Consider the following 21,258-nt stretch of genomic DNA (forward strand, 5'->3'; position numbering starts at 1 on the left):
CGATTTGTTGACTAAAGACCTTATTTTTATTACAATAGATGTTATTGACCTTTTCACTTGTATACCCCACTTAGAGGGGTTGAGGTGGTTTGAAGACATAATTTTTTTGGATAATACACTGACGCATTCAGAAAAAACAGCAATTGTGGAATTAGTTGATTTAGTATTGAAGTACAACTTCATTTTATTCAATGGAGAATACTACCAGCAAATAAGAGGCGTAGCAATGGGTGCGGCATGTGCCCCCACCTACGCTAATATTGTGCTAGCAGCATGGGAGTCAAACTTTGTGCTGAATTCTGTGTACAATCAATACTGGTCGCTTTATCGGCGATTTTTGGATGATATTGTGATCTTTTGGACAGGAGGTGGTGAGAAATTCATGGAATTTTTTAATTACATCCAGAACACCACCAAGTTTCTTAAGTTTACATACACCATGTCCACTGATAGGTTACAATATTTGGATGTTGAAGTGTACAAAAATACGAACAATACCGATTTGGAGACCAAAGATTTTAGGAAAAGTACTTTTTGCAATTCCTTTTTGCATTACACTAGCGCACACCCCCCACACTGTAAAAAGAACATTGTCAAGGGTCAGTTTGTGAGGGGGTGTCGCATGACTAGTAGGAACGAGGATTTTATTAAGGAATGCAATACCCTGGAGGGGATGTTTTTGGCTAGGGGTTACCCACTGGAGTTTATTATAAACATTAGAAGAGAGGTGGAGCAGAATAGATTAACTAAATACAAGCCAATAAAGGGTATATTGTTGGATAACATTAATCCATTGAACAATGCTGAAAAACTGATGGGCATTAACGAAAGTAGTAACACAGTGGACTGCCAATACAAATCAGCCCTGGTAATGGAGTTTAACCTATTCAACCTCAGAGTGAAAAAGATTTTTCAGAGGGAGTGGGATTATTTTATATCGTTTTCTGATGACCTGAACATTAAAAAAGACACCCCTAAAATAGTTTATAAAAATGGCAGAAGTATAAAAAAGTTATTGGAATACAACAAATTGGATAATAGTAATAAAGTATGTGTATCAAATGAAAGGAAGGGAACATTCCAGTGTGGCCATTGTAATCAGTGCCAATATGTTAGTAATAATAGTGAGATGTTCTTGATAGCTAAAGGCATTAATATTAATAGCACAGGATACTACAACTGTGAGTCCCAGGGAGTGGTATACCTGGCTAAGTGTTCACAATGCAATTCATACTACATAGGTAAGACAGAAAGAGCGTTGAAAAAAAGAATTTATGAACACACTTATGAGATATCTAGAAAAAAAGAAACCACTGGAAAACTCCGGTACCAACCAATAAGCGAAACAGGTCCAATAGACAACACTCTGATTCTTTAAATTGCAAGTTTAATCCACATAACGCCAACACGAACGATACATACGACAACCACTAAAAAGAAACATAAACTACTAACATGGTACTCAAGGACAAACAAAACGCTGAGAGCAGTTTAGCGCTTTCAACCAATTCAAAATGGTCTTCTTCAGAACTACAAGTGTAAGCATTCAATCCATTTAAATTAACTTTTTGGCACCAAATGATATGACGTGTCTTAAAGGCACTACGCCGAATATCTATCAAAAAATGCTTTGTTTGCAACAAAAATTGCGTCAATACATTTTTACACCATGATTGTTATATCAAAAACAAATAAAGTCTCGTATGAACACACAAAATGTATCAATTCATAAAATAATAAACGGACTTGATTAATTATTTATATTATATCAATTATTAGATTTTACACCACAAAATAGTATAAATAATAAACAATCACAATATAATGTGAACCGTTGTATAAAAAAGCGTATATACAACCATTTATACAGTATTAGGGTGAAGGATTTAACCAATGCTCTTTATAGACATGTTCAACAGTTAGGCGAAGAACACACGTTTAAATTTTTGATATTGGAAGTAATTCCGAACAATCCCAGAGGTGGTGACATTAAAGCCCTCATTGCATTCAGAGAGAGTTGGTGGCAACTATTTTTAGATGCCACCACTCCACCTGGACTAAACGACAGTATTTCTATCAAAAGTCTACTTTTTTAGAATGTATTTGATTTGAGTAATTCATAAATAGGAATCCATATGTAGATATTAGAATTAATTGTACATGTGTTAGCCCACACACTTCCTTGTGTTGAATATACATCCTTGCGTTGAATATATATATTTATGCACATATATATATATATTTTTAGTGTAATTTTTAATTCACATTTTTTTAGTATTTTTTTAGTATTTGTAATAGAAATTATTTATATATTACTCAGCATAGTAGGCAAGATACATGCTTAGCTACATTATTTTGGTATTGTTATTATCAGTCTATAGCTTAGTCATACAGATTTTTGATATACTTACCTGCTATATTCTTTTAGGTTTTTTTAACATACAGGTTTACATTAAGCAAGGTTTGCACATCATATATATTACATATGTTTACAAGGTTCACATTATATTGTGATTGTTTATTATTTATACTATTTTGTGGTGTAAAATCTAATATTTTAATTGTTTCAATTGATATAATATAAATAATTAATCAAGTCCGTTTATTATTTTATGAATTGATACATTTTGTGTGTTCATACGAGACTTTATTTGTTTTTGATATAACAATCATGGTGTAAAAATGTATTGACGCAATTTTTGTTGCAAACAAAGCATTTTTTGATAGATATTCGGCGTAGTGCCTTTAAGACACGTCATATCATTTGGCGCCAAAAAGTTAATTTAAATGGATTGAATGCTTACACTTGTAGTTCTGAAGAAGACCATTTTGAATTGGTTGAAAGCGCTAAACTGCTCTCAGCGTTTTGTTTGTCCTTGAGTACCATGTTAGTAGTTTATGTTTCTTTTTAGTGGTTGTCGTATGTATCGTTCGTGTTGGCGTTATGTGGATTAAACTTGCAATTTAAAGAATCAGAGTGTTGTCTATTGGACCTGTTTCGCTTATTGGTTGGTACCGGAGTTTTCCAGTGGTTTGTACACCTTTGTTTTGGATTCTGATGTAGAAAAAAAGAAACAAATGCTCTTTATAAGCACACGCAAATATGTGAGGGTTCAAAATTTGCTTTTTTTGTGCTTGAGCAAGTTAAGAAGGAAACAAGAGGAGGCCCCTGGGAGGAATGGTTGGAATTTAAAGAACTATGGTGGCAAATATTATTAGAGGCGACAAGTTTCCCTGGTCTAAATGAGCACATCTCACTAATTCCTGTGTTAAAATTGAGAGCAGCTAGAATATAAATGATACTAGCAATAGCTCCTTAAGAACAGCAGATGGTGCTATTTAAGCAAAAATATTCATGAGTTTTTAACAATTGAATGAATTTTTTAACTAATGATTGAGATGATTATTTATTTATTTATTTATTCATTGGGAAGTTTTAAATGTTATATTAAAATGAACACAAGACATATAGGTAGGTTTTTTTAAAAGGTTTTAGTAAGAATAACAAAAGTTGAAGCTTGTTTTATCCTAATCCTGTAACATAATGAGTCTTTTTTCTGATTATTTTGATGAGAAAATGACGTTATGAATTTCCATTGGTGGTTTTAAATTTTATGGAAGTATTTAATGAGCCAGTTGTGATGAATTATTTGTCTGATGAAGTCTCATGTGCTTATGTGGACGAAAACGCATAGAGTTGTTTTTTTTAAAAGTGTTTACGTGGTTGGAGTTTTTGCAATAAAGTGTTTTTCGGCAGTTGGTGAACTTTATCCGTGTTGTTGGACTTACTGGAGTATCAGAATTAAAAAAACTGTTCAAATAAGTTGCAAAGTTAATAAAACAATGCTCGGAATAGTGCAGCTAGTGAAAATAAACAATAAAAAGCAAAACAGAGGTACTTAATCCATTCAAAGTCTCCCTTTTGTCTCTCTGCTGCTGTAGAACTCTGCAGGACACCCAGGCAGGATCTTGCTGAGGTAATACAAGTACAAAAAAACGCACAAACACAGGTTTTTAAACAGAAAGATGAAAGGAATAGAAACAGCCCAAAATGTGCATTAAAACTACATATTCTGATCTGAAACCACTCTTCCAGCAAAAGATAGGCTGCTCAAAGTTGACCACTCTCAATGATGAACAGAGAAGCTTCCTTCTATCTTAGTAAGGTCTGGGCAACACAAACTACAAAACAGCCCAGAATTCATCAAAATCTGAAAACTGGACTCAAATGGTTATATAAAGTCAAGAAACGAGTAGAGAGAGGGTATTTTTTTTTAAATAAAAAACATACAGTAAAACAAACACTTTTAAAGCAGAAAAATGGCTATCATACTTGAGTGTGTAGCCCTCAACAGTTCAACAGTTGAAAAAACTTAAAAACTATCAGTTAAAGTGCAAACAGAATCAGAATTCAAAAAACAGTTCAAATAAGTTGTAAAGTTAATAACACAACACTCGGAATAGTGCGGCTAGTGAAAATAAGCAATAAAAAGCAAAGCAGAGGTACTTAAATCCACTCAAAGTCTCCCTTTTCTCTCTCTGCTGCTGTAGAACTCTGCAGGACACCCAGGCAGGATCTTGCTGAGGTAATACAAGTGCAAAAACGGGTTTTTAATCAGGAAGATGAAAGGGATAGAAATAGCCCAAAATGGCCAATAAAACTAGAGATTCTGAGCTGAACCCACTCCTCCAGCGACAGACTGCTCAAAGCTCACCACTCTCACTGATGAACAGAGAAGCTTCCTTCTATCTTAGTAAAATCTGGGCAACACAGAAACTACTCATTGCAATTCCTGTTCGTATTACACTAACTTTGTTTTGCTTATAAATATTGTACATCAATTTTGTATACAAATATTGCATGGAAATATGTTTTTGTATTTTTTTTAAGATTGTATAATTATTACTCTTAAAATATTTTTAATCCTTTGGAGCTTTTCTCCCCAGGCCTTCGCTAAAGATGGGCTCCTACTTAGTCGGACTTTCGCGTTAATCAAATGTCATTCAATAAATAAATAAATAAATAATATACAGAACTATGAGAATGACAAGTAACTTGCTACTATCTGGTTACAAACCTGAAATAAAATGGAGTACTCTAATGGATACATGGGCATGCGAGCATGGACACACACACACACATATATATGCACTAATGAAAGTACAACAATGTCAAATCAACATGCTACACTTTAAAGCTTGGGAGGCTAACATGTAATACAGGTGAACATTTATATGCATTCATGTATTGAAGCAGTACTTTACACATCAGGATATTATTAGTTCTAATACTGCAGTAAATTCTACAATTTAAAAGCTAAATGGTTGTGATATCAGTATTTAGCACTTTAGCTGCTGAAGTTAACTTAGAATCACTATTTCATATTATCATATTGTTTCACTGTGGTGACAAAATGAATCCTTTCATTGGATAAATCCATTAAATTCTTCCTTCAGCACTCATAACTGTTGCTGTAAGTTTATTACTGGTTCACAGTGATACACTTCCATATGTTCAGACTATGCGAGTCTCTTCTCAGGCACTCTAGGAAATGCCTCTGGGTCTCCATAAAGGATGGATACCTACCTCTCATGAACAGGGTGAGGAGCTGACTATGTGCTGCTGTCTTCTATCTAAGAATTTAGAACATTCTCACTGAAATCCTGAATCTCTGGGGAATGAATGTGATCCCACTCAGTGCTGGAGTGATGTCTGAGCAAAAATTCATCTTTAACTAAGCAATGAGACATCCATTATGGCAACAGCAAAGGCTTGGTCACTACCATTTATTTAGCCTATATCCCCCCCACCCTTTCTTCCACAACCATCTTATTTCAGCTAATGCATCATCCGCTTTCATTTTCTTGTTATATAACAAATTCTCACCTTTTTTTCCACAACACCCGTACTGTCACAAACAGTAATATATCCTATTTATCAGTATCACTTTTTTTTTTTTTTTTTTTTACTTTCCACACTTCCCATATATCATATTTTTACATTCTTTTAGCAGTGCAAAAACAATGTTTTGTTGTTTCTTCTTCACTACAGTCAACACATTTTCTTTCCTCCATCACCTTATCTTTCATATTCCAATTCACTGGTAATGTGTATAATAAAACTTTCCACAAAAAAAGTCTCGGTTTCATAAAAAATGTCAAACCTTTTTCTTCTTTTACTGCATTTTCCATCTTTTGTTAATCTCTTCCATGGGTGCACAATTTTTTAATCATATTATACCATTTTGTTATTTTCCATCGACCTCAGTCACTTAACTTCCGTAATTTAATTTTATTTTATTGCTATTTTTCTTTTCTTCCATCACATCCCCTTTACTTCCCAAACATTTTTATATTTTTCATATAGCATCTTATCCATCATTTCTTTTTGTCTTTCTTTTACATTTGTCACTATCTAAAATAAATGCATAGATGCTAAATGCACCAGTGTATTTTCTTTTTAATTCAATCCATTTTCTTTTTTTTGTTATAAATTTTCCATTTTCTTTCCATCAATTTTGCAGTATTTTCATAAATATTTTAGTCAGCATTCCCTAGTTTTATAGGCCCCCATTTTTGTATCTTTTCTTTCATCCTTCTCTATACACATTTTTATCACTACACCACACGTATTGTTCCATTATACTTTGCTTCATCCATGCATTTAATATTTTAAAAAATTGGTCTTTCATCTTTATTTACTTCCTTGAAACACTCATAACTTATACCACCGAATCCGGGAGTTGATTCCTTCTTGCCTTTTTATCATCTTCTGTATTCCATTGGTAAATCATTTTCTAAAAAAAGTTACTTATATATATATATATATATATATATATATATATATACACACACACATATACACACTTTTCATTCTTGCCCATTCATTTTTTTCTTTTTCATACATTTTGTCTACACAATTTTCTACCACTTCCATAATATATTTTCAGCTTTATTTTATGTCTCCTTTGCCATCTAAGGTAGCTCCCATCCCTCTTATCTCATTTTTACTTCTTTTCCTTTCAAGAAAATAAAATCTTTGCCTGTGTAACATAATTTTTACTTTCACAATATACAGAGGCTTTCCAGCAGTACAAAACCAAGAAACCAACACAACTGGAAAAAGGGACAACAGTAGATTAAATGTTTTATTGCGTAAAACCGATAAAAATTAACGCTTCACAAATAAAAAATATGTTTTCATCCGAGTACCTCCCAGACTTCATCAGATAAATTCCAAATGAAAGTGAACACCCTTTACATACCATCATATATTCAATTAAGAATACCTTTTTGGTAAAGATGGTATGTAAAGGGTGTTCACTTTCATTTGGAATTTATCTGATGAAGTCTGGGAGGTACTCGGACAAAAATGCACTTTTTATTTGTGAAGCGTTAATTTTTATCTGTTTTACAGAATAAAACACCATTTAATCTACTGTTGTCACTCCTGCTTTTCTAGTTGTGTTGGTTGCATCATTTTTACTTTTTCCCTATTCTTTTCATACATCTGTTTTTCTATTGCCCTTATTTTTTGCTTCATTGGTCCTTTTCTCATAATTTCACAACATTGCTTTCCATTTCATCTTATTTTATGTATTCCTTGTTCCTCTTCAAAATACATTTTTATGGGTTTATATTATTTCATCAAGTTTTCAGAAACTCAAAATCTATATGGCTGAGACCATATGATCTAATTTCCAAAAAACTAGAAAGAAAAAAAAAAAAACAAAATTACATTTTTACAGGGAGGCAAGCTCCCATACAACCCCCATGTGGGGGACTGTGCTCCTCATACCCCTTGCAAATTACATATACCAACTCCAAGATCACACCACAGTTGGGGAAAAAGTACACATTTCAATTTGAAGCAGTACTATGTAGATTGCGGTACAGTGGGGATGGCGGAATTTACTCTTTTCCCCATTATAGGGCAATCTGAGAGTTGGTATATATAATTTATAGGCTGTATGGTAGGGTGCAGGGGGGCTCTCTGCCCCGCAAAAAACAATTTTATTTTATTATATTTCGAGTTTTCAGAATCTCAATCATATGGTTTTGGCCATATCAATTTTGGGTTTCCAAAAACTCGAAATAATATAAACCCATTTCTTTATACACTACCCACTGTGTCCAGTTGTTACAAAATGGTATCAATGGCATATGACCTTTTCATATTTCTTCTCTCTCATCATTTATTCTTCCCTTTTAAACTCTAATCTCTTTATTCCTTTTCCTTCATTTATTTTGCTCTCTTCCCCCATTATAGCTTACACTGCTCGATTATCTGAAAACACTGTGATCTGTACCTCCCTGTTATTTGTTTTATGTCTTTAGAGTAAACTATACAATCAATTTCAGACTTAAAATTTACATGTCCATCCTGTATTCTTTCCTACTTTTAAATCAACATTTTATTAATTCTTTTAACACAGGATGTTATTTTCCCTTTTCTTTTCTCAGGTTACAACTAAAATATCTTACCATCATACATGACATTTACTAACACAAATGTTTTGATTTAGTCAAACTGTTTTCTCTCCACCATATTAATATATTCATAAAACACTATTAATATAATACATTTTTGTGTGATTCACATATCACATTATCACCCTTTCTAGTACCACTTATTTCTTCATTTTTTTATAAGAATTCCTCTTCTAAAACAGGTCTCATTTCTTACCAAGCAATTACACTCATACTGCCTGTATTTTTTTCCTTTCTTTTCTTTTTTTTATTATCTTTGTTACATCTGACATTTAATAACCAAAAAAGCCATTTTAATTGGTTATATTATTCCACCATCATCGGTTTTATTTTCAAATCTTATTTACATTGTCCTTTTAAGTTTCACACCAATTAATTTCTCACGGTCTTGTTTTTATTTTACTGTCTCCATTTCTCCTTCTTCTTCTTTCTTCCAAATTGCAAATCTGTTCTCTTTCTGTATATTAATAACCTCATCTTGAACTATTTCTACTATACCTACCTCTTCACTGGTTAACCTTTCTCAGTATCCACTTCCCCATACTATTTTCTCTTTCAACATCTGTAGTAACAGTTTCTATTTGTCTTTCTTCTGAACGTTCCTCTTTATCTAAAGGAAATTCTTGACATTTTCTACAAAAGGCTTACAGTTTTTTAAGCATCTCAGCTTGGTCACACCTTCATTTGTTACAGTATTGTGCTAAATGCTTTTCATCCACACAGAAAAAAAACATGATTTTTGCTGGCCCCAGTACCTAACAAATCCCCTCTTACCACTCACAATTACTGTATTTGAAATATTTTGAATTTTCCAAAACTTAACATCCATTGCTACCTACACTTACTGACACTTAGTCCATACATTTCTTACATCACATATTTTTTAACTTCACGTACTTTATCACATGGTGAAAGAAAAAACAGTTTTAACATATGATCATCCATACCTGAAATCCAAAATTCCACATTTTTTTTTTTTAGTTTTTGTTCCAATTACTGAAATAAACTGTGTTTCCATGGGCTACTGTGCCTTTTTCCGTCTCCATCAAGTTAAATCAAAAGTCACTTTACAAAACTGTTCTGCTCTCAAATGAATTAATGCTGTTATGTATTTAATGTTAAACCCTCGTGACAAAATAATACTATCCACAATGTCATACCTGTTCACTCTGTCATCACTTTTACATTTTATTCTTACCACTGCTTGTTTTCTCTGTGGCTAGTAAGAAACTGCAAATGTTTGCCCCCTCTCAGTTACTTCTTCCATTCCTCTTTGCCTTGCTGCAGCTACATAATGTCTATCTTGTAACAAAATCCCTGTTGCTGAGATAAATCCAGAAAACTGGCTACTATATTAACTGAGAATACCCTCCACTGCTTTCCCTTCCCCAGCTGCCGTTTGTGTTTCTTCCTCCTTTAATACTCTCTCTACCAGATCCACTCCATTGTGCTTGCTCCTCATAATTTGGCTGTGCCTGTTTCATCATATCTATCAGCACTTGTGTCTCCAGTCCTCCATTTTCCAGCACAGTAACTACTATTTCATCTCCTTTGTTCAGTAAATTTCCTCCTGCTCCTCTATCCAGTTCTGCTGCACTTTCCTCCATCCTGGAATTCCCAGAAAAGCAGTAGCAGACCTCCAGAGCTATCTAACAGCTCCAGAGAGTACTTCACTTCCTCTACTCCAAAGAGTAGGGGTTATGTTTTATATAAAAAATAACTCTTATTTACAAAATATTTACATATTTACAAATATGTACATATATACAAATAAAAATATATAAATCTGTTTAGACATATTCATAATTTCCTTTACAAACGTACTAAATTTTCATCTCTATTACACCTCCACTCTTTTTTTCCATAACCATCATCTGACTTTACTTAATATTGTTACCAAAATCTATTTTCCATTAAACATAATTTCATTTATTCTTCCATTCTATATAATTCATGTAATATAAAACGTTTTATCTACTTTTAATATATTCTTTACTTCTATTCTTAAAATATCCATATTTAATTACATCCATATTTATTTTATCCCCTTCTTTTTATATATTCAAAAGATCTGCTAAATCTGCTTTACATAGTTTTCCCCATAACTTTTTTACTATTTTACATTTCAAAAACGTGTGCCATAGTTTCTTCTTCTTGACAATATAAATGTATTCCATTACTTTTCTTTTTATAGGGCATATTTCCTTTTACTGACCATTTATTACCAGTCTCCACAAAAATCTTGACATTCTACTTTCTAATTTCACTATTGGCTTCTTATTTTTATAGCTGTCATTTATTCACCTGACAGATTTCTCCATGGTTTTACATAGTAATCTTTTATCATTACATTCTTATACCATACTTTTTTTCTGTGTCATCAATTTTTATTCTTCATGTAAATACTTTTTTCTTGGTAACATTTTATTTCATTTATACACTCCTTTTCTCTTTTACTCTTTATCATACCCCAAAATGTATCATACTTATATTTATATATGTTTACTAATAATGCCTCATCTTTTTCATTTATCCACTTTAACACTTTGTACAAATTTAATGAAGCAGCATATACCACTGGATTATTTAACCCTAAACCATCTTCTTTATTTACATACAAAACTCCTCTTTTTACTGGGTATAATCTAGAACCCCATATAAATAAAAATATCTGCAATAATTCCTTTTTAAATACTGTTGGCGGCATAAATACACTTACTAAGTATGCTATTTTCCCATAAGTACTAAATTTATCCAATACGCTTTTTTTCCAAATGCTAATTTATATGTTCTCCAGAAAATGTGTTTTTTTTATTTATATTATTTTTCCCATTAAATTCTACTTGCATGTTTATTCCCAAATTTTATGCCTAATACAGACATTTAATTCACTGTAAAATATATATCCCTTAGCTTTACTAAATCACCAAAATATTTACTTTTCTCTTTATTTAATGCCATTCCTGTTACCTCTAGAAACTCATTTGTGCAAATTAATTATTTCATCCAAATTCTTTTTGCAATTATTATAATGTCATCTACATATATTAACAAAACTGGAATTCTTAACACTTCAGGTGTTATATACCCCACCTCCTTCATTTTGCAATTCATTTCACATGCTATCACATTCATAACTAATGCAAAGAATATACAACTCATTGAAAATCCCTGTCTTATACCACTCTTCATATGCACCTCATGGCTTAACCAGTGATTTACAAGTATTATTAATTTATTACTATATACTGACATACAAAATTTTCTCACATTTTTTATTACCCAAAACATTTCATGTGTAATGGTGTCAAATGCCTTATTAAGGTTTCCATCATGATTTTTGCTTTTCTATTCATATTATTCACAAGTTCTCTATCATTAATAATTCTTGACAGCCCTTCCCCTTTAAATTATATAGAGCATCTTCCATATTTTTCATTTTAATTTCAAATCTCTTGTATTTTTTCATAAAGATCTTATAATCATTATTATTCAATACTATTGGCCTCCAGTTTTTAATTGTCTATATTCCTTCTTCCATATGAATTTAAGTGTTCAACTACATAATTCTCGATACATAAAACCTTAATTTAACCACTCATTCAAAATTTTTAAAATATATATATTTTTGCCAATCCCTTACATTTTTATTCATTTCATACCCTATTCCACCTGGTCCTGTAGCTGAATCTATATTTACATGTTCTAATACTTTACCTAGCTCATTCAAAGAAATCACAATTTCCAACTCTTTATGTTAACTTTTTTTTTTTTTTTACTTTCTAGGTTTTATTCACTACTTTCTTTTTTAAAGATTTCTTGTACATATTGTACTACACTATTCACAATCTTTTCCTGAATTCAATTTCTCCTTTTACGTTTTTTATTCTTTTTGCTTTGTCAAAATACTTCCTATCTTTAGGTTTTAAATCTTCAAGTGCATCTTTATAAGTTATTTTATATTTTTCTTTCTCTACTTTTCTCACAGCATAATGTCATTGTAAAAAGCATGTTTTATATACTTTCCTTAAATATCTACAATTCCAGCCATATTACTAATCTGTTTCATTCTTCACTCCATGCTTTCTCATTTATCCATTTTTTTCCTTTGCCTGTTTTTATATATTCATGGTTTTCCTTCATCTCTATCCATAGTACATGATCAGAAAATCCTGTTTCAACTACCTCACCTTCTCCTATAACTAAACCTTCTGATAACTTCTAACATTTTTCTTATATAATTTATTTTGTTTTTATATGTGCCTCAATTCACAATAAGTCTCCTGCTATTATAATACCCATATTTATCACTACATAATATACAATCTGATTAAATAAGCTTTCCCTTTTTACAATAAGTATAGGCATATGTTATAATTCTATATACTTGCTCTTTCCATTTAAATCTACAATGGTTAACCTTCCCATTTTCGCTAAAGTTACATCCAATATCTTTACTGTAATTCTACAGACCATGGCTATTCCATAACATCTCTCATTTCCCAAATTCCAGATGATCTTTCCTCCCCATAGTTTCTCTGTAATCATTCTTCATTTGTTACAAATCCTGTCTCTTCTTATACAATTGCATCTACATCACATGCATTATACCACTACAAAATCCCTATTCTTCTTACCACATTCTTAATACTATTCACATTTACAGAAAGCACTAAAATTTTAATTTTCCCTTTTCCTTAGATGCATGCTTTCATAAGTTCATAGCTAATTAGTAGGTCAGCTTTCTTAATAAGCCATTCTAAACCTAGCCAATTTTCCTACAAAAGGTGAGAATCAAACATTGTACCTTTTATATGCGAGACAAACACCTTAATCATTATACCAACCCCCAATCATTAGCTGTATGCATTCTTTTTCATCCATTTCCTTTCTTTTTCCTTTTGTAGTTATCCCTTCACATTTCCTTATTTGTCTTTTACCCTTTTACCAATATAATTCTTTTTTTCTTTTACTACCTCCCAATTTATGCCTTCATCACTTATTTCAAAACCTTCTTCTATGTCCCCTTTACTATTTTTTCTCATCTATTTTTTTTCTTCTGTTACTACTACTACTACAATTTTCTTTTGTTCATTTACTCCTCTCCTTTTGCTTTTTGCTTACTCATTTTAATTTTTGTAATCCTCATTACCCCATGGTATTTCTACCATGATGTAAACCTAAAGCATAATCTTGTGAATTGCAAAATTTGCATTACTCTAATAAATGTTTCTGTATCCATTAATTACTACTGTACATTTTTTTTGTTACATATTGTTTCTTTCTGTTCTGTTTTGATATGTACAGCTTCCTGCTTCTCTGTTCTCATTCTTTTCTTTGTGAATTATGTCATTCATGCTGTACCTTCAAATGGTCGGTTATGGTCAGCATCCCAGTAAACAAATGTAAAAAAATAAAAATCTTCCAAAATATCATTTATTTCAGTACTCCTTAATTCTGCTGCTTTGTCCACACACATAGCCTTTTCCAATATCAAATCAGTTTCATCCAAAGATATAATAAATATTATTCTCTGATACCACATACAAGTTCCGTTTGTCAGCAGAGAATCGGGCAAGATTATGATTCAGGTTTACATCATGGTAAAAATCCTGCGGGGTAATGAGAATCAGGAAAGGGGAGGGTGGGGGTGTTGGGAGCTGTTATTAGTTGAGGGAGAGAAAGACCCCTTTGTGTAATTTAGCCTGCTGTGGGGCAACTGTAGCTTGATTTGGTGTGGAGGAATTTTGTTAAGTTCAGCTATGAATGCGGGTAAGGGGAATTGTAGTACCTTTAGGAGGTTGGGGATGGATTCCCATATTTAGGAGCAAGGATGAAGAAATAGTGGTTGGTGCACTGTAGCCTTGTTTTTGTGGGGGTTCAGGGGAGGGTTGTTTGAAATAAGTATCTGAGGTTGTTGTGTGTGTTTAGTATTAATTTTAGCAACTAATGGTGAGAATCAGTTAAGTTGGAGACCTTTGAAGATATGAGAGCCCAGTAGCAGGTCTACACTGAGATGCACTGGGATCCATTTGGCTTTTTTGAGAACCAGTCAGTGATGAAGCAGCAGACTTTGTTTTCAATATAGTTTGGATGGGCTTTTCGTAGAGGCTGCAGCCATTTTGACTAGTCCATATTCAAGCTGGGCCAGAAAAAATAATTTGCCTAAAGCTACCCTGGCTGGTTTGGTTATATATGTGAAATTTTCCTGGCGCAGAAGAGGAGTGAGTTAATGTTTGTCCTCAATTTTTCTATATGGGTACTGAATGTCCGTGACTGGTCTAGCCACAAACCAAGGTATTTGAAGGAGTTGGCTGCTTATATATATATATATATATATATATATATATATATATATATATATATATATATATATATATATATATATATATATATCTATATATCTATCTATATATATATCTATATGGGTTCCCTTTAAATCATCGAATGTTCAGATCATTGAAGTTCTGATCATCGAGACCAGAACATCGGTGTTCAGAATATCGAAGGTTTAAAGTGGAAGTGGCAGGTAAGTGAGATTGTGGAATGTTGGGTGTGTATGCAGGGCAGCAAGGTGCCCTGCATGTTGTGTGTTTGTGTACCATCTGAGTGTTGGCATTGCAGGTAGGGTACGGGAAATCTCCCGTTTAGCGCTACCGCATATAGCGGTAAATGGGAGATTTCCCTTACTCCACTGTAGTGAGATCTCAGAGTATGAATATTAAAGTAGGGGAGGTGTGGGGGGCACAGCCCCCCACATGGGGGGATGGAGCCCCCATGCATAACATAGTGTTTGTGATTTTTTTTTTTTATGGTTCATTTTGAATTTTTGATGTTCTGAACATCGATGTTCTGGTCTCCATATATATATATATATATATACATTATATATATATATATATATACATTATATATATATATACATTATATATATATATATATATATAGATATATACACACACACACACACACACACACACACACACACACACACACACACACACACACACACACACACACACCACAAAGGGTTGTGATTTTTTTTTTAAAGTTTTTAGGTAGTGCCAAATAGCATGTTTTTTCGTTTCTATAGCTTTAAGTGTTACTTTGAGATTAACGAGCCAGGACTTGATGGAGTTGAGGTCTTTTTGTAGTTGTGTTTCAATTGCAGAGTGGATACTGCTGGACCTAAAGAGTACGATATCATCAGAGTAGAGGATGAGTTGTACAGTAGGAAAGTCATAACATAGCCATTAATGAAAACTGGGAAGAGAACAGGAGTTAAGACAGATGATCCTTGGGGTACTCCCACTGAAAGAAGTTTGGGCTGAGAAAAAGAATAATGTAATTTAACTGAGAAAAATCTTTTTGACAAAGGTCTTGCAAACAGGTGATGGATGTGTTACTAATGCCAACATTCTGAAGACAAAAAAAGGAGTGGCTGGTGGTTGATGAGGTCAAAAGCTTTTGTGAGGTCAATAAATACTGTTCCTGTCAAGTTACTTTTGTCCATGTTGAAAAGAATGTCATCAGTTAGGCAGCAAATTGTCATAATTTATTATGACATGTCCATACTTCATGTTGTTTTACTGTAAGGAGATGGTATTGTTGAATATAGCTTTGATATATAGATATAAATTATTTTTACAGCACCTTGTCAACAGTAGGTAGGATAGGATGAAAGTTTTGAAAGCTCTGGACGTGTGCAAGATTTAAATGAAGCTAAAGTCTGTTGTTAAAAAAAAAAAAAAGACAGAAAAGTGTTGTGACGTCAAAAGCATAATGTAAGAATGCTTTTTATCAGTATGACAGCAAATAAAGCATCAGTTAATACATAAGAATGTTAATGCATTTAGAAATGAACAGCATTTAACTCAGTAACAGTTTTTAGTTTTTTGTTCAAGGTGTGGTTATCATTACAGTGAAAAGCCATCTCCAAGCTCTTAACAGAGGGAGGCCAACATGTGGTCAAGCCAATTAGTCCTTGCAGGCAAGCATGTGTACAAAAACCTATCACATCTATCACGAGCAATGCAGAACCAAAAATGTCAACATTTCTTCTTTTATTTCTCTGTGGACAACATGATTACTGTAAACGTTTACTACATACCAGCAAATGTTTCTGTGCAAGGGTTAATTCCAGCAAGTCTCTTTGAGGTTCCAAAATCAGAAATTTTAAGTACTCCACTGTATGTGTTTATCAACACGTTGTCTCCCTAAAGTGGAAAACAAATTTATAATCTAAATTATTTTGCTTAAGATGCTAATGTGTAAACATTTTTTAATCTACTAACCAACAGATAAACAAGTTGATGAGATTTGTTTTTGCCCTAAGTTTATAGTGTTTTTAATAAGACAGAATGGCTACACTAAAAGTTGAAATTTGTAAACCTGCAAACTTTTGACCTATAACTTAATCTCAGTACAATACATGGCAGCATCAGAAGGTTTGTAAAGCACACATAAATACCATTACTTCATTTTCAAATTTAAAACATTTCGGTGACCGAAACATTGTGAACAGTCTTGTCATGAATATTTATCATTTAAAATACAGATAAAACTCTTAAATGTCCCAAATGATGTTTAATTATGCGCATAGTACATACAGGCAAATAGCACTGCTACTAAAAGATTTAAATGTGTTACAATGTGCAAATGTTGGCCTTTGGTCCGTTACTCTCACTTCCTGAAGACATATTAAACATATTACCACTCACTATGGTACTACTGCTTGTTAAGGCAGTAACTGCAACGGTAGACACAGGATTGTATCTTATTATCAGATGGAAGGACTGCTTAGTAGATCTACTGCCCAATAACATTTCATAAATAATAAAGGCGTATTCTGCAGCTGTATTTTTCTTCAAGCTCATATGATTAATTTATAAGAAAGTAATTTTAGTTAGAAATCCTTCACACAGCTACAAACAAAAATGATCCATTGCTTTCCAAATACCAGCAGGTGTTTTTGGAGAAGTGACTAATAAATGAGAGTAGAATTTTGTGTTCAATATTCCTTGATATTTTCAAATATAAATACCATCTAAAGGAAAGTGCATTTGGTGAATATGACCCATAATTTCTAATATGTAATAGTAGTGAGAAGAACAAAGTACAGTTGTGTACACTTACCATAAATGTAGATGTTCGAGTGTATTCACTGTTGCAGTCATTACATTTGGGTAATATGCTGGCAAGTTGCCCTCAGTCGGCCTGATTAACAAAGTCTTGGGTCCTGTGTCGGTTGCTGTCCCTTCTTCCATGACGTCAGGTCATCAGGGGTATAAAACATGCAGCCGATGCCATTACATCAGTCTTTCTTGCCCCAGAGTCAGGTGCCCCCCAAATGGAGAGCAATATATATATATATATATATATATATATATATATATATATATATAATTTAAAACACAAAAAATATACCTCCAAACAAAAGCAAATACACCAAAAAGGCTTTTAAGAATAGTAAAAGAAAGGAGAGGTATAGTAAGAGAAAAACAGGGAGCTGGAGGGTGGGTAACCAGGACTGCAACAGTGAATACACTCTAACATCTACATTTATGGTAAGTGTACACAACTGTACTATGTTTTTCGTGTTTCACTGTTGCAGTTATTACATTTGGGTAGAATCCCAAAGCTGTGGTTGGGAGGATGGATTTATACAGCATTAAGAGCAGCTATAAGGCCCTGCATTACAGCAGTGGCAAAGCCAGCTCTGGATTTAGAGAAGAGAGGTAAATGGTTATGTTTGGTGAAAGTATGAACTGAGCTCCAGGTAGCAGCTTCTAGAATGTCTCTGGTAGGAACCCCTTTGAGAAAGGCTGCAGAAGTAGATGCAGCCCTGGTGAAATGAGATCCGATCCCCTTGGGGATAGGTTTACCATGGTGCATATAGCAGAAACGAATACAATGGCTTATCCATTTGGAAATAGTCTGCTTTGAAATAGCCTTTCCCTCTGTCCCTGCAGCAAATGCCACCAATAGTTGTTCAGATTTTCTTAGAGCTTTTGTCCTGTTTAAGTATAATCTAAGTGGTCTGTGTACATCCAATGAATGCAGAATCCGCTCAGACTTGTTCTGTGGATTGGGAAAGAAAGTTGGCAGATGAATGGTCTGATTAAGATCCACACTGGATACCACCTTAGGCATGAAAGATGGACTGGTCCTGAGAGAGACCCTGTCTGGATAAAAAATAATGAAAGTCTCCACTGCCATAAGAGCCTGTAATTCTGAAATCCTTCTAGCTGAGGTGACTGCTAAAAGGAAAGCTGTTTTCCAGGAGAGAAATTTTAGGTATGTAGTAGCAGCTGGCTCAAAAGGAGGGAGAGTGAGTTTTTCCAAACAAAACTGAGATCCCATTCAGGAGTTGGCGCTCTCCTGGGAAGTCTTACATTTTTGGCCCCTCTGAGATACTGCTTTAGCAGAGGATGGGAGAAGAGGGGAGGCTCTGTGTTGTAATGAGCTGAAATGGCATTCTCAATGCTCAATAGCATCTCAGTTAAGTATTGTAGAATCTGAGGAATATTGGGCATTGCTGTGCTTATTCCTTGTGATTGGTGTTCCAGGCACAGAATCTTCAGCATTTGTCAGCATGAGATTTTCTAGTACTAGGCCATCCAGCCTCCAAAATGACATCCACCAAATGACATCCACCACAGGTTTGCTGAGGGATGCCAAGGGTGAAATTAGTTGATTAGCCACACTGCAAGATTCAAAGTTTGGAGCAGAGTGTACAGAATGTGGTAGTTCTGCTGAGACAGTAGGTAAGGTGTCTGAGGCAGGTGCCACGGAGGAAGGTGTGACACATTGCGCAGGAGTGGGTACCAGTGCTGGCGAGGCCAGTCTGGAGCAATCAGAATCATTTTTGGTTTGTCCTGTCTGACTTTTAGTAGAACTTTGGAGAGCAGAGGCAGAGGGGGAAAAGCATAGACTGATGGGCTTTTCCAGCTGAATGATAGACCATCCACTTTCCAAGCTTTTTTGTGATGAATTCTTGTGCAGAAATTGTCCAAATGAATAGTTCTGGGGTGAAGCAAAAAGATCTATGTCTGGGCTCCCCCATTTGCGTGTCAACATGTTGAAAACTTGTGGTTCCAGTTTCCATTCGTGTGGGTCCATAAGGTTTCTGCTTAGTTCACCTGCCAGAGTATTTAGCTTTCCTGGCAGGAATTCAGCTTGTAGCTGTATTTGACAGATCAAGGCCGTGTTCCACAATGCCATGGCTAGCCTGCAAAGGGAGTAGGAATGTGTACCCCCCTGCTAGTTTATGTACCACATAACTGTGGTGTTGTCTGTCTTTATCATTAGTTGTCCTGGATGAAGGTAGTCCTTGAAGGCCGTCAGTGCATTCTGTACAGCTAGCATCTCTTTCTGATTAATATGTAGGTGCATTTGATTTGGGCTTCATTTGCCCTGAATGCACTTTCCTGCCAGATGAGCCCCCCAAGCATAGTCTGATGCGTCTGTAGTCAGGGTTTGGGTGGCAGGGGGTGGAGTGAATGGCAGTCCCTTGTTTTGGTGGCAGGCTGCTGCCCACCATAGGAACTCTAGCTGCAGGCAAGGTATAATACGAATCATTGTTTCCAAGCTGTGACAATGCTGACTCCATAAACTTTTTAAGTACCACTGAAGTTTCCTCATATGCAGTCTTGCACATGGAATTAGAAGAATGCAGGAGGCCATGAACCCCAAGACTTGCAGAATTTGTCTTGCAGATTGCAGGGTTTTTGTGGCCACCTGTCTGAAGTAAGTCACCAATTGAATTTGCTTTTCTGGCGCAAGTTAAGTCATCCTGGCAGTTGTATTCAAGCTTGCACCCAAGAATGTAATTTTTTTGAGAGGGTACCAGTTGTGATTTCTTTTTGTTTATGGTGTACCCTAGACAAGTTAGAGCCCTTTTTACAAACGCCAGATGCTTTAGAAGAATGTCCTTGTTTTCTGCCTGAATTAGACAATCATCCAGGTATGGATACATTCGAATATTTCTTTGCCTGCAAAATGCAATTACTGGAGACAGGCACTTTGTGAAGACCCTGGGTGCAGTAGATAAGCCAATGGGCAGTGCAGAGAACTGGTAATGCAAGTAGCCTGCTCTGAAGCAGAGGTATCTTCTGCAAGATTCCCTGATTGGGATATGCAGGTAAGCCTTTTTTAAGTCTAGAGTTATCAACCAGGCATCTTTGCCTAGCATAGGAAGTAACTGTTGAAGAGTCAGCATTTTGAATTTTGGAATGTCCAGAAATGTGTTAAGAGTGGTTAAGTCCAGAATTGGACACCATGATTTGTCTTTTCTGGGTACCAGGAAGAGTCTAGAATAAAAACCTTGTCCCTTTTCCTCTTCTGGTACTGGTTGAATAGCCCCCATGTTCAAGAGGGACAGAACTTGTTTCTGGGCCTCTGCCCACTGATTTGGGGGCAGATCTGGCCACCCGTTTGGGATTGGCAACATGTGGAAATGAAATCTGTATCCCTGGGATACTATATTTAAAACCCATTTGTCCTGGGTAATAAGTTGCCAGTTTCATGCATGAAGTGCCAGTTTTCTCCCCAAAGGGGTGGCTAAAAGGTAAGCGCTTGGTGATTGTAGAGGGAAGTCATTGAGACTGTTTACCATAGGGAGGTGCCTTGTTGTTTCCAGATTTGGAGGTGGAGGCACCCCATTGTTTTGTTCTAAAAGTTCCTTGTGACTGAAATCTGGAGCCTTTGGAATGTCTGGATTTGACTTGAGCGGCTCTCGAAGGGACTGGAAAGGACCAGTTCTTAGTA

General features: G+C 34.5%; 1 protein-coding gene across 1 annotated transcript in view; it reads right to left on the bottom strand.

The window, feature by feature from the left end:
• MAP3K5 (mitogen-activated protein kinase kinase kinase 5) overlaps positions 1-21,258 on the bottom strand; it is a 2,923,819-nt gene that overhangs the window by 561,567 nt on the left and 2,340,994 nt on the right. Inside the window, exon 18 of the mRNA XM_044087116.1 lies at positions 16,601-16,706. Within this exon, the coding sequence (XP_043943051.1) occupies positions 16,601-16,706 (106 nt within the window). The remainder of the gene's footprint in view (positions 1-16,600; positions 16,707-21,258) is intronic.

This window comes from Protopterus annectens, chromosome 1.part1, assembly GCF_019279795.1.
Source record: "Protopterus annectens isolate FY-2018-M chromosome 1.part1, PAN1.0, whole genome shotgun sequence".
NCBI classification, from domain to species: Eukaryota; Metazoa; Chordata; order Ceratodontiformes; family Protopteridae; genus Protopterus; species Protopterus annectens.